The 14,712-nt window shown below is 36.8% G+C and overlaps 1 protein-coding gene across 2 annotated transcripts in view; it reads left to right on the top strand.

Annotated features, from left to right (window-relative positions):
* The window catches only part of DMXL2 (Dmx like 2), a 149,415-nt gene that overhangs the window by 130,675 nt on the left and 4,028 nt on the right, over window positions 1-14,712 (top strand). For both annotated transcript variants that reach the window (XM_020980751.2, XM_020980785.2), the window contains 6 exons: window positions 1,992-2,130; window positions 6,638-6,698; window positions 7,011-7,138; window positions 7,752-7,829; window positions 11,262-11,353; window positions 11,980-12,032. In XM_020980751.2, the coding sequence (XP_020836410.1) occupies window positions 1,992-2,130; window positions 6,638-6,698; window positions 7,011-7,138; window positions 7,752-7,829; window positions 11,262-11,353; window positions 11,980-12,032 (551 nt within the window). The remainder of the gene's footprint in view (window positions 1-1,991; window positions 2,131-6,637; window positions 6,699-7,010; window positions 7,139-7,751; window positions 7,830-11,261; window positions 11,354-11,979; window positions 12,033-14,712) is intronic.

Below are 14,712 nucleotides of genomic sequence, written 5' to 3' on the forward strand. Positions count from 1 at the left end.
TAATACTTAAGTAAGTAGATAGTCATCTCCAATCATAGAAGAGTCAGTATTTCCTAGGCCCCTGCTTTTCAGTAAAACAACTGATTTTATTCAAATATTTGTTCATTGTAAAACTCATTTTTCCAACCTCCACTGACTGACAGGATGGGTCCCCAGAGCGTGGCTGACTACTTCTCTTCTCAAGGTTCTAGGGGTAAATCCTGAGGAACTGAGGGGTTTATGGTATTATCATTTATGAGCCCCCATCTAATTTGATCCCCATTGATTATTAACCAGACAGACTTAATTAGATTTTATGAAGGGGTATTTACTAATGTGGTGTAAGTGTAAGAATAGTTGTCATAAAACTGTCTCCCCAAAATTCTGAGATGTACTTACAAGTACGTACAAAGGGCAAGGGAAAGTGCGCTCAGATAGCTCATGTGTAGCAGAGAGGTATCCCACAATCTCCAGGTTATTGGAAGACTTTTTCTCCCTTTGTGGAATTCTCGTGAAGTTCCCTTTTGCTCTGTGTAGCTCTCTGCTAGGCTCTGATGATTTGGTGCCCTTGTGGAGACTTGAAGCTGTTTTTCCTCAGGATGTCCACTGAGTTTTCAGTCCTGATTGAGACATTTTCATCAACTACTGACGTTTTGCGGATGTGACTACAAATTCCAGTAGAAAATCCAAATTTTTTGATCTTTAAAAGTTTACAAGGTCATTCACCAGTCAAAGGGTAGGGAGGAAAGAGGCTCTTACCCTCCACCTACCCAAGCGCTTTCTTCTTATGGGCTTGGCTGGAACTGCTCCGTCACAAGGCTGGCTTGCTAGTATAATGTTGGATTCTGAACTGGGTTGCTGTTTTATCGAAGGCCTCACAAGACATGATTGATTCTCTTCAACCAACCACAGCATATTTCCTGTGTGACATTTATTTTCATTCAGTTCTACTTAGTTTCCACCTTTGATTGATTTGATAAGAGATTTATGGGCCTTATCCACATCTAGTTTATATCTTTGATTTTGTAAATCAGTCAAAGGGATGTTCTTACCCTAATAAAGGTATCTAAGCGTAGAACATCTTGTTAGTTGGTTTTGAAGAGTGTGGGACATTATGTACACAGTTTGTTTAATTAATCAGTTATTTGAATTTACTTTTTTGGGGATCTTCAAAGCTAGAGAGTAGATGAATGGGAAACAAAGGAATTCAATTCAGCAAACTCTTTTACATACCTACTACCATATGCAAAAAAAATCAGATGGAGAAATTTTGCTTGACAGTGAATACAAATCTGTCCTAGTAGCCCATCCCCATTCTCTCTGCCATGAGAGTTTCCTTATCTCTTCTCAATGTTAAGAAAACGGTGTTAAATTCTGTAGAAAATGTTTGTAATACAATAATACACGGTGTGTCACAGACATGGCCATGAGCTGAACCCAAGTTTTAAAAAATTTTCTAACCCATTCTTTTGAGATTTTTCCCCATGGGAAACTTCCCCTTATATACTGCTTTATAATAGGAAAACTATTTTTACAGAAATTTACCCAGCAACTTTATTAGAGCATATTAGTAAAGCATTCTTTTTTTTTTACATATGCCACAAAGCATGAACCATTTGAGCATTCATGAGGAGACTTAAATGTTGACCTAAACTTGCTTTTATCTTAACAGTTTTTCTAGCTGATTGATGCCAATAAAAATCCCACCCATGTTTTAATTGTTCATATAAGCAGATGGGGCAGCCATAAGTATACTGAGCATATATATATAACTCCTGGCTACATAAACATGGCCCACCACTGTCTCCAAACTATTAGGAGGGGATCTGTAAATCGCAGATTTTTCCCAGTAGGATTTATTCTTTTCTCAATGGGTGGTACCATATTTGATCTAAGTAGCATTGTAATTGGGAAATAGAACTCCAGAGTAATAATATACCTCTTTCTCTGTCTTTCTTTCTTTCTCTTTCTCCCACCCTCTCTTCCTCTCTCTTTCTCTTTCTCCCACACAGTTCTGATGACATTGATTATCGTGGTTCTACTACAACTCTTTCTCAGGCCCCAACAACATCCTTTACAGTGAGTCAGGTGCATCCATCTTCCTCTTTGCCGTGGCTAGGCAGTGGACAGACAAGCACTGGAGCTGGTGTGGTATGTATGCTGTTTATTACAGGTGCCGTTTCTGAACATAGTTTTCCTTTAAAATAATCTGCAGTTGGTTTAGTGGGTGAAAATTGTGTTTACTAGTAGCAATATCAGTTTAAGAAACTGATGCTTACTGTTAGTGTGCGAGAAAATTTATCAGTAGTGTTACTAGTTAGGAATGTAAAATGTGATTGCTTCGTCGGACAGGGGAATTTCCCCCCATTCTCCCATCTTGTTCTGAAGAATCTGTAGGTTGTTATTGTGGTAGAGTATTGAAGGAGAGACAGCTTGATTAATAGAGGTAATTCAGACTCTGCCATCAGATATGGGGAGGGAACGTAGTTGTTCCGGAAAGAAACAAATGGTAGAGACTTGAAAGGTGGTAGATTTGATCATAAGTGTAGAGTCTCTAGGAGACCCATAATGCTCCAGTTAAGAGCACTCAAAAATAAAATAAAGAAGGAGTGAATGACACCCAGGGAACTTTATCTGAGTCTGCCTGGGAGATTATGTGGATGATTCAGCATTTCAAACAAGAACAGGCTTTTGTGCCTTGCTTGAATTTACTGTCTCTACTTTTACTGTTCTATACTCTTGGAGAGGTCTTTGTCAATGAAGGGCAGGACCAGCTTTCTGTCTATACTCACTGCTTTCCACACTGAGGATTTCCTGTGACTTTTTTTTTTTTGCATTGCAAATGTTAGAATGATGCCCCTGCAGTTCAGCATTGGGTTAGTCAAAGCAGAATGCCAACAACAGTCTGGTGGCTAGTTGTAAAGCAATGGTTTTTGTTTTGTTTTTTAACATTTTATGAGGCTTAAGATTAAACTTGTAAAAATGAACTTTTTATTTTTCACTTGAGATCTGATAATAGTTTTCATATGAAATGTCCACTTGAAATTCAATATGTTTTTTAATTTTAACATGTTGTAACAAATTTAATATGTTGTAATAAAAAGGAAGTATCTTAGAGTGGAAAGAGTCAATCCTGACGATTAAAAAAACCCCCAAAACCAACAACTCCCAAATCTAACTTGAGTCCTGGTTATGCCATTAACTAACTTTGCAATCTAATGTGAATCACTTAACCTTTCTTTGGCTTTGTATATGTCAGGTGGGACTAATCTTTCCTATTCTATGTTTGTCACCAGTTTGTAATGAGAATCAAATGAGGCCTAGTATATGTGAAAATGCTGAGAAAACTATTAAATTCTATATAAATCCGTTAGTTATGGAATAAATTAATAGTTATTTAAGCCATGGGCTTCCTTTTGACAAACAAACTTAATACAAATTAATCTATAATGCTTTGACACCACAAATTTAAATAAAACAATATTGTTTGTAATTTATGCTACACCATTGTTATGATATGGGAATATACTTGCTGCAAATAGTTTTCAATTTAATTTCATGTGCAGAAAATTTGTTCTTTGAATGGAAAGTCTTTTTATGTGTGGAGTCTATAGAAATAAATTTGCAGTCAAAGTCTCTTTAGATGACCAATTGCTTAAATTAATTTCTTCCAATATAATTTTAACACTAGCACAACTTGTCCCAGCTTTGAAATGTGCCCCTTTTAGATAATGCCTTAAGTTGTGAACAATAATTTTTCATGAAATGGGGTAGGATGGGAAGGTTAGAAAAAAAGGAGGAATTGTATAATAAAGGGAAATGGGGTAGGGATAACGTTACTCCTTTGCTCTTTGGCCTATTAGGTTCTCCTGGGAGAGGAGTGTCATTCCCTAGTTTGTTTTATTATCATCTATCTCTCCTAGCCATAGGACTGGCACCCTCAACCTTCATGCTGACCATTCTGGACCTTCCCTTAGAAGGATGCTTTCTTCTAAATGGGTTATACCACTACTTTGTTTATAACCTTTCCCAACCTTCAGTGGAAACTTAACTGTCCTGTATCATAGCCTCTGATTTGCTCTCCTCCACTCTGTGAGGAATCATCAGTCAGAAAACACTTATTAAATAGTTACTATGTGCCAGGAACAGTGAATATTATACCTACTTTCAAGGTGTTTAGGAATTATAATTGCCCATTGTAATTTAATTTATAAGTAGCCCTTGATAGATTGTTATAATGTTTTCTTAAGCACTTTGCCTGCTGTTGGGATGGATTGCCGTGGGTGAACAATAGTGCCTTAGTTATGTCTTTGGGGTTCAAACAACTAGACTTTAGTCATAGGTATGTTGAATCAACGATAGATTAGCATAATTTTCTACTCTCTTTAAAAAATAGAACTGGTGGGGCAGCTAGGTGATGCAGTGGATAGAGCACTGGCCCTGAAGTCAGGAGGACCTGAGTTCAAATCCGGCCTCAGACCAAACACTTGACACTTAGTAGCTATGTGACCCTGGGCAAGTCACTTAACCCCCCAATTGCCTAAAAAAATAAAATAAAACTACCAAAATAATTAAACATAACCATTAGTATATTATTCTATATACTATTATATATCTAGTATATCATGTATACTACATATACTATATATACTATAGTATATAATATATACTATTACATATGTTAATGTATATTATGTATAGCATATTAAACTCAACCAAATAGTATATTTAAAGGATAGCGCAAAGAATTTATTTCTTATAATCACTCTGCCTATCTTAGTCTGCTTTTTGCTCAGTCCTTAGTTTTGCCTTTTTGGTCTGCTTAGTAGCTTGAAAGGCTCTTCCTCTTCCTTCCTACTTTTTGTTCTTTTTCATTAAGAAGACGACCCTCAGGTTTATCATTCCAGCAGCAGTGTGTACCCCATAATTATCTTTTGAAATCAGAAAGTGTTCAACTGCTTTACTTTCATATTATTTTAAAGAGTACCTTCTAAGGCCTATTAAGAGATAATCTGCATGTGTCTAAGTGTATAGATTCATGTTAATTCAGCCGTACATAGAGGTCTATAGAGTCAGTGTCTTAGTTGTGATACTTCCCAAATCATACCTTGTAGGCAATTATTTATACTTCTGGCTCAGCCAACCATATCAGAAGCATATTAAATGATCCTCCCTCCCCTCTCTTCTACCTCCCCCTTTTCCCCCACACTTCTCCTACTATGATTCTCTAATCCTTTCTTGTTACTTAGCTGGGCTAACACCTTTCTTATGGTTGGTAGTTTTTCAGATTATCATGTTTCAGTCATTTGTGTGACCCTACAATATAACCCTGCCACCCTGACTTTTAATTAACTTAATGGTGTTAAGTTAATTCAAAGAGACCTCACATCAGTTGCAAAGTTGCCATTTAGGGCTCCTTAAGAGCCATTTAACACATAGCCTTTGATGACCTTTAATGATTCTGCATTCAAAAACTTCATGTGAAAACATTATCTTTACATACATGAATAAAACTGAGAAATATTTGTGTAGTTAAACCTGCTTACTAAATCCATCATTAATCTCTTTTGTTTATAACCAGAAAGTCGTTAATGAAACTGAAAGTACTATATATAACACGTTGAAGAATATTACCATATGTTGTTTATCCTTAGCAGCACTTACTAATATTGACTGTAAAGAGACTGTACGTGAGCAGTCCATCATGAAGGAAAGTAGTAACTCACAATATGAAGGCTTCATGTGAATGAAAATTTGTACTGTTGATGGCTTTTCTTTATTCAAAACAATACCTTGAAACTTTGTGTAGTTGACAGAATACCATTTGTGAAGTTACACAATCTCATTTTGAGAAGTAGTGTGATCAGTGATTTGACTTGTCACAAAAATTGATAAACCTGTTACTTGAAATATTTATCCTGGAAGAAAGAAGATCAGCCCTGTTGAAAAGACTTTACAGAGACCCTGGTCATTGTCTTCAAATATTTGAAGGACTTGTGGAAAAGAGGGCTCCTTCTTTGTAGCTTCCAGCAGAAATTCCGCCTCATAATTGGGAGGCCTATTTTCATTCACTGCAAAGGAACAGTTCTTAAACATTTGTCCCAAAATGAAATGGTTTGTCTTGTAAGCTGGTAAGATCCCTGTCACCAGAAGTATTCAAGTACAGACAAAACATTGTAGAGGAGGTGCCTCGTTGAGTAGGAAGTTGAACTGGATAGCCTCTGAGGTCCCATCTAAGTCTTGAAATTCTGTCATTCAGGTAACCTTTTCTTCCTCCTCCTTTAGTACAGGTAGTCGTTGGGGTTAAAGGGAAAGATGTTTTTAAAGCAAACAAGGTAGGCAGGGCTGTGGGTCTTATGTAGATTTGCCCTGGTGAGCTTCACTGCTTATTCAGGCCAAGCCTGCAGTAGTCCCTAAGAAATGGGTTGTAAGCCACATGAAAACAATGTCTTTAAGTTGTGTGGGTTAAAGAAGAGTGGAGGGAAGAGGGGGGGGAAATCACATGTGCCAATACTTTTTGTACACAGATGATTTCTGTACTATATGTAAATTGTGAGGAAGCAAATCTCTCAAGATTAAAATTCGTCCAGAAGCTTGTGCTCATCTTTTCCTGAGGAACATGAGGCAAATTTATTTCTTTAATATGTTCCCTTTAAAGCTTATGAAAAGAAATCTTCATAATGTCAAGAGAATGACTTCACATCCTGTCCATCAGTACTGTAAGTCTCTTATTTATCATCTAGTCAATGCAAGTAAAAATATCTTCTTCACCTTGTGAACGGAAGATCTTTAGTGTATTCGCAAGTCCTAGATCCAAGTCAGAAGGTGTGAGTTCGTGGGGCCTTGCTTTGCCATTTATTAGCTGCGGTTCCTTGGGCAAGTCTTACAGTGACATTTGTGAGCCATATCTATGAAGTGGGATGGGCTATGTATCTGGTGGAACTATAAACTGTAAAACCCTATGACTATGAGCTATTATATTGGAAATACCTTTTGTTTCGTCATTAGTGATTTCCTTCTCTGTGTTTCAGATCTGACAGGAGCTCAGGATGGCAGTGTACGAATGTTTGAATGGTCTCGACCACAGCAGCTGGTGTGCTTCCGCCAAGCAGGCAATGCAAGAGTTACTAGGATGTATTTCAATTCACAAGGGAACAAGGTCAGTATTTAGTGATAAATGTCTAAATCTTCCTAAAAATTGCGCCCAGATGGCACTAATAAGGATGTAAATTTGAAAAGGAATAGCATGGCCCTTGAGATGACAATTGATAAGCATTGACTAAGGGTCTTCCTTTTCGCTATGCTAGCAAAAATGAAGTAATTATTGCCTTTAGGGAGCTCACATTCCATATGTTGTTTCATGAGCTGTATATAAATCTATAATGTCTGATTTGGATTTTTAATTAGGTAACCAATTAAGAGGAATTAAAATCCTTTTTAATTTAAAAAACATCTCTGCTCTTGGGCAGCGTGGTAGGTGATGTTACTGTATCTATTCTGAGGTAGGGTCAGATTTTTGAAAGAGACCTTAGTCTAAAGTTCCAGTTGACCTAGAATGGAGGGACAGCTTGCAGTGGGGTGAGGACAAGCAGTTAGGAATGATAAAGACTTATTATACTTAGATATTTGGGAGGAGATGACAGCAAAATGGAATTATGAAGGAAAATGTTTTAAAGTTGAATATGTATGTCTTGCTTTCCCCATAAATATTTCAATCAGTGGAATAAAGGATTGGAGAGCGTAGATCTTTTAATGTTTTGTCATTCTTGCAGTGTGGTGTTGCAGATGGAGAGGGTTTTCTAAGTATTTGGCAAGTAAATCAAACTGTATCCAATCCCAAACCTTATCTGGTAAGTGACGTGAAACACATCCATGGCATTTTCACATGACGTTTTGTTTAAGACCCGTGTAGTGAAAGAATGACCTGAGCCAGGAGACATGGAGCTGGCTACAGATGTTACTTTGAAATGTTGTCCTAGATACAGTACCTGATTGTGTCTATTGATCTCTTTTTCAAAGCTTGACAGGCGACTGTTAGGTCAGTGGCTTCATCCTGTGCCCTTTTATCTTGTCCTTGATTCTGCATTGTCTCACATATTCCTTTAAACTCTTTGAGCCTTACTAAGATCATATCAGGACTCTGCCTGACAGAGTTATTGGGAAGAAAGCACTTGTTAACTTTAAACTAGATCTTTGCTTAAAATTGCTTTTTAAAGCTGTAGCACACTTTAAAAGGAAAGCTGTTATCATAATCATTAGATAATGGACCAGATAATCACTCAGGTCCCTTCTGGTTCTAACATTCCATGATTCTATGTTCTGCTTCGGTAAAGTTTTGTTCAGACTTTATCTGTAATAGGAAGTTTTGATGTCCTACTTCTGATCGTGTAGTTGTCTAGGGAATTATTTGGATTTTCCATGTTAAGAGTGCATATAGATGGGTATCATAGAATTTCAGAGCTTGAAAGGAACCTCTGAAGTCATACAGTTTGATCAATAGCTGAGCAGGAATCCCCTTTACAACAGTCTGACTAGTGGTCATCTAGCCCCTAGTTAAATATTTCCAATGATTTCTTGCCTCTCTCTTACTGTCAGACTTGCTGGCGTATGCCCATTGTCCTGTCCACATTATTTCATCATTCCATTTCCTTCTTTAACCTTCTGTAGTCTTTCTGGCTTTCGTCCCTCTCATTTTATGGAAATGGTTTTGTCCAGGCTTATCAGAGACTTTTTTAAATCCAAGAACCTTTCAGTCTTCCGTCTTATGGATTTCTACTGCATTTGACGGTGTTCTCCCTGCCTCCTTAAAATTCGGTCCCTTTCCTTTTGGCTACATTATGTTGATCTTGGCTTCTTTCCTCTTTGTTAGTTAATTGACTCCTCTCCCTGCCTTTTAACTATGACAGATTTCTGTAACATATATTAATTTAACCTTTTATTAATCCATGTTTTGATACATGGTAATTTACTAATTTCTAGATAGATTATGAAAAATGGAAAGCTTGTAGTTACCAGTTGTTATGTAAGCTTTTTCCCTAGTGCTTGCTCAATATCTCTAGAAAAATTGAAGGACTATTTATTTGGAATGGAGATTAAATCTTTAGGGCTCCAAAGGGTCAAATTAGAAACTATGAGTAGAAATTACAGGAGGCAGATTTCAGCTCAAGTTAAAGAACATCCTTGACTCTTTTACTCACTCAGCTACCATACTCTCTCTATTTTCCCCTCCACTGTTAAGCTTTTAAAAATTGTCTAAACCTAATGCTTCTGCTTCTTCACTACTCATTCTTCCTTCAACTTCTACTCTGGCTTTTTCCCCACCTTCTCTCAGAGGTCAGTAATGACACCCTGATCTCTAAATGTAACATCCCATGTTCAGTCATTATCCTTTTCAGCTTTCTGCAGCTTTTGACACTATTGGTCACCCTCTTCGACTAGATATTTTCTTTCCTTGGTTTTAGAGACACCACCTTTTCCTGGTTCTTCTTCTGCCTCCTTAAATGCTTCTTTGCTGTCTTTTTTTCCTTACTGAGCCATTATGTTTCCTGAACCCTTAATGTAGATGTTCCCCAAAGGTTTGGTTTTGTTCCTCTTTCCTCTATAGATGCATTCTGTCTCTTGCTGTTGGTTATTCCCGTGGCTTTAAATATCACCTCTGTGCAGGTGATACACTCCCAATTTCTTTCTCTAGTCCTCTGACTTGATTGTTTTTCTCTGTGGTATCACCATTTATCCTATGTCCCATTTTTGAAACCCTGGAGTTATTTAATCCTTTCCCTCTTTCACATTTCATAGTCTCTGTAACATATCTCGGCGTGAATCCCTTTCCCCCTCTATTCCATTCTTATTACCCATTGTAGCCTCTCATTGCCACTGTAATGGAAATATAGCAGTAGTCTCCAAATGGGTCTCTTCACCTTCACTGTCTCCTTTCTAGTCCATCCTTCATTCTGCTTTAAGATTAATCTTTTTTTTTAATCCATAGATCTGGTTATGTCACTTGTCTATTAAAAAATCGTTAATCCCTATTAGCTTTCAAGTTAAATTTTAAACTCCTTTTCTCTCTCTCTCTCTCTCTCTCTCTCTCTCTCTCTCTCTCTCTCTCTCTCTCTCTCTCTCTCTCTCTCTCTCTGTCTCTCTCTTCCCCTCTCTCCCTCTCCCTCTCCCTCTCTCTCCCTCTCCCTTCCCTTCCCCCCCTTCCCTTCCCTCCTGTCTCTGTTTGTCTCTCTCATCATCCAAATCAATGCTTCATGAAACTTTTCATGATGCCCTTTCTTTCCCTGTTGAACTTCACATCACAGTCTTTTAAAAAAACACTCTTTTAATGCCTTATTTTAATTTCTTTTTATGTCTTATCTCCTTCCTAGATGGTAGACTTCAGAAGTTTTAGACTATGCCTTATGTCGGTCTTAGCACAAATGTTTCTGTAAAGACAAATGTTTGTTGAATGAGTAAATTCCATTAGCTAAAATTATCAAAAAATGGAACAGGCTGCCTTGTAAGGTACTGAATTCTCTGTCAGGATAAGTATTCAAATGCTGCTTAATCATATGTCAAGTATATTACAGATATTGAGTAGGAGATGGTCTTTAAGTGACTTGTAAGATCCCTTATCAGTGCTAAGATTGAAGGAGTCTTTAAAAGCCTTTAGGCCCTCCCAGGCATAAGCAATCATAAAAATGGCTAAATAGGATATGTCCATCCTTGAGGACTAGACAGAGAAGTTATCAGGTGCATAGAAGAGGTCATAATTAGTCAGCAGGAATGAAGGCACCTGTGATAGCTTGAGAGAAAATACATTTTTGGATAAATTAATTCAAAAGCAACTGGCATTTTCCCCCAGAATCTTACCAAAATAATAATAAGTAGCCAAACCAGTCTAACCATAGGATTAATTAATAATGCTTTGCATACTATTAAAGCATTTATAACTTAAGGCAAGCATGTTTTCGTTTAAGTGTGCAAAAAGAGATCAAGACTATACTGGTCACTGTTTCTGTGGTGTGTGGCACTGGACTGGAATATTCCCCTAGCATGCCCTAGATTTTTACATGTTTATGAGTCCCTTTTAGTTACAATATTATTGCACATTTCTCAAATACTGTGAGATGTCTTTATTCCACTTCCTCCTTTTCTGTAATAATGACTTGAGAAAAGATGTTGTAGCCATTATGCTTGATGTGTCACTGGTAGAACTGTATACATATTCGGTTTTAAAGAATTTTGATATTTACTGATATTTTAGATGTATAGCTAAGACAGATCACTCTTGTTTCCTGCAGAGTTGGCAGTGCCACAGTAAAACCACAAGTGACTTTGCATTTATTACCTCTTCAAGTCTCGTTGCCACATCTGGACAGTCCAATGACAGCAGGTATGTTAGTCAGCCTTCCCACATCCTCCTTCCCCACCTCCCCCCATCCCATAAACACAATAGGAAGTAACTAGAGTTCCTTGTCAAAAAGTAGACATAATAACAGTTGGCTTCGCATCTTAGTGGCCATGTGGTGTAGGTGCTTGGAGGGTTGGCCTTGCAGTCAGAAAGACTTGGGCTCAGGTCTTGCCTCTGATACATACAGGCTGTATGAAAATGGGCAAGTTACATACCTTTTGGTATGAGGTAACCTGAGCCTGAAGGTTACAGATGAGTTGATAGTCTGCTTCAGTGAAGGTCTTTCCCTCCACTAGAGTAATTATCAACAACAAAAAAGAAAGACTTGCCCTTACGGTAACAATATTGCTGCCTCTTGGGAAATGTCTCATACCAAAGATGACCTCGTAAGAAAAAAATGACCTATCAACAAAGTTTTTCAGATTTTGTTGGCTGCTGTTAATACTACAGGGTTATCTTAAAGTGGGTGACGTATATATTCTATGTATAGATATAAATGCAATTCAGTAATTTAAATGTTTCATTGGAAACTTCTGCAAACATGAGGACACTTTTTAAGGTGGGATTTGCCCATGATGATGCTTATGTTGTTTGTTTGTTTTTACAAGAAATGTATGCCTCTGGGATACACTGATATCACCTGCAAATAGTCTCATTCATGGTAAGTGAATTAAGACTTGAACTTTAAAAATATACTGAAAAATACTTTCCTTATTTGAATTTTGATTAGGGAATCAAGTTGGGAAGTGTGTTGATGGGTTGAAGGTAAAGAAATGTTTACATTGCATAACTGAAAAACTGAAACTAGCAGGGACTTACTAAAAGTATTGCCTCGTTGTGGGTCATAGGCATTGCCATAGAAAATCAAACTGCCTAAAATGAAGTATTCTGGTTTTGTGCTCATCAAAAAGTATGGAAAAGTAGACCTTTAATAGAGTGAGAATTAGCGTGGAGTAGTGGAAAGAGTAGATTTGGCATCTGGAGACCTGATTTAAAATCCTGTGTCAGACATTTCCTAGAGATATGAACATGAGCAAGTAACCAGGCCTCAGTTTCTTCCGTTGTTTAAAAAAAAAAAAGACAATAGTACTTATACTGTGCCACAGCACTGTTGTGAGAAAAGTTTTTTTTTTAAACTTAGTGCCAGATAAATTGAATTGTTTATCACTATTAGTTATTTTTTAGTTGATGGAATAGAGATAAGTTTTTATTTCATCATAAACTTACTGCTAGAAGTGGCATCCAATTAAAAAAAAGCCAATGAATATCTGTGATAATCTCATGCCTATAATCACATTTTTATCTTCTAGTTTAATGTTGATTTTGATCTTTGCTTTATTAAATTGATGATTTGTTAGCACAGATGGCTAATTCAGAAGTTATTCACACATCAGTAACTTGTCATTTCCCACTTATTAAGTTATATTTAATTTTATTTTTGTGATATTCCATATTTTCTACTTCTGCAGTCTTTCAATTCTTGTATCAGAAAAAGTATTCATGAATAGGATAGAACAGTTAAATGATAGGATAAAAGAAGTGTGAGGCTTTTGTATAGTCTTGTAAGTCTTCAATCTTTAATGTTTGTTTCTTAATTCTGAACCGTATTTTCCAACATATTTTTGCTATCTTTATATATGTTTACCTTTACGTTGAAATCACCAGCTATTTAGGTGTGCATTAACTTCGTTTGCAGATATTTGTGCCTAAGATTCAGTGATCTTTATGGTGGTCTTTTTGCTTATGCTCCTTATAAGCATTGCTAGGGAAGAAGACCAAGTGTCCCTTAAACGTAGGTTTCTTGTTGCCCTTGAGTAAGTGATGGAAGCCATCTCTTCCAGTTCCATTATTTGACCCTCTGAGGAGAACCTTGTTTTTGTTGCAACTTATATCTTACAATTTCATTTATAATGAAAGATGGCCTTTTCTCCTTTCTTTCACAAGGAGGTGTCAACATAAAGTGGGATGGGTGACTTGCTCATATGGTATGACCTTACTTGGTCCTTATCTTATTGGTCCCTTGCTCTTTCTGGAGATGCCAGGGAGTTCGAATCTGCTCACTTTTACCTTTTTCTTCTTTGCCAGGTGTTGATTCATTCTCGATCTGCTACTGTTTCTGAAAAAGGCCAAGATCCATTGTTTGGGACTGGTTGTTTTGAATTGACAGAGGGTATATGTGAGGCAGTAGTTCAGAATTGAGAAGGCCTTTTTCTCTTTGATGTCTTTCTCCCATCTTTAAAACATCTGCTGCCTCTAAATTTTTATTCAGTTTGTACTTTTGGGTTTAAAATATCATTTGCTTTTCCTAACATTTCACAACATCCTATTTTTTCTTCTTTAATTTTTCTTATTTAAAAGAACAAAATTTTATGACCAAACAGGAGATAGAGAACATTACAAAATGCAAAATGGATAACTTTGATTATATTAAATTGAAATTGATTATATTAAATTGAAAAGTTTTTGCACAAACAGAGCCAGTGCAACCAAGATTAGAAGGAATGTAGAAAATTGGGAAAGTATTTTTACAACCAGTCTCTCTGATAAGGGCTTCATTTCTAAAATATATAGAGAATTAAGTCAAATTTATAAATTTGTAAATTATACAAATCATTCCCCAACTGATAAATGGTCAAAGGATATGAGCAGGTAGTTCTCAGATGAGAAATTAAAGTTATCTATAGTCATATGAAAAAATGCTCTAAATCACTATTGATTAGAGAAATGCAAATCAAAACAACTCTGAGATACCACATCACACCTATCAGATTGGCCAACATGACAAAACAGGAAAATGATAAATGTTGGAGAAGATGTGGGAAAATTGGAATACTAATGCATTGTTGGTGGAGTTGTAAAATGATCCAGCCATTTTGGAGAGCAATTTGGAATTATGCCCAAAGGGCTATAAAAATGTGTATACTGTTTGACCCAACAATAGCACTTCTAGGGCTGTGTCCCAAAGAGAACATACAAATGGGAAAAGGACCTACTTGTACACAAATGTTTATAGCAGCTCTTTTTGTGGTGGCAAAGAATTGGAAATTGAGAGGATGCCCATCAATTGGGGAATAGCTGAACAAGTTGTGGTATATGAATGTAATGGAATACTATTGTGCTCTAAGAAGTGATGAACAGGCTGACTTTAGAAAAACCTGGAAAGACTTGTATGGTCTGATGCTGATGAAGTGAGCAGAACCAGGAGAACGTTGTACACAGTAACAGCCACATTGTGTGATGACTAATATAGACTTAGTCCTTCTCAGCAGTACAAGGATCTAAGACATCTCCAAAGGTCTCATGATGGAAAATGCTGTGCTCATCCAAAGAAAGGACTATGG

Source organism: Phascolarctos cinereus, unplaced genomic scaffold, assembly GCF_003287225.1.
Source record: "Phascolarctos cinereus isolate Bilbo 61053 unplaced genomic scaffold, phaCin_HiC Scaffold_3;HRSCAF=262, whole genome shotgun sequence".
In the NCBI taxonomy this organism is placed as follows: Eukaryota; Metazoa; Chordata; class Mammalia; order Diprotodontia; family Phascolarctidae; genus Phascolarctos; species Phascolarctos cinereus.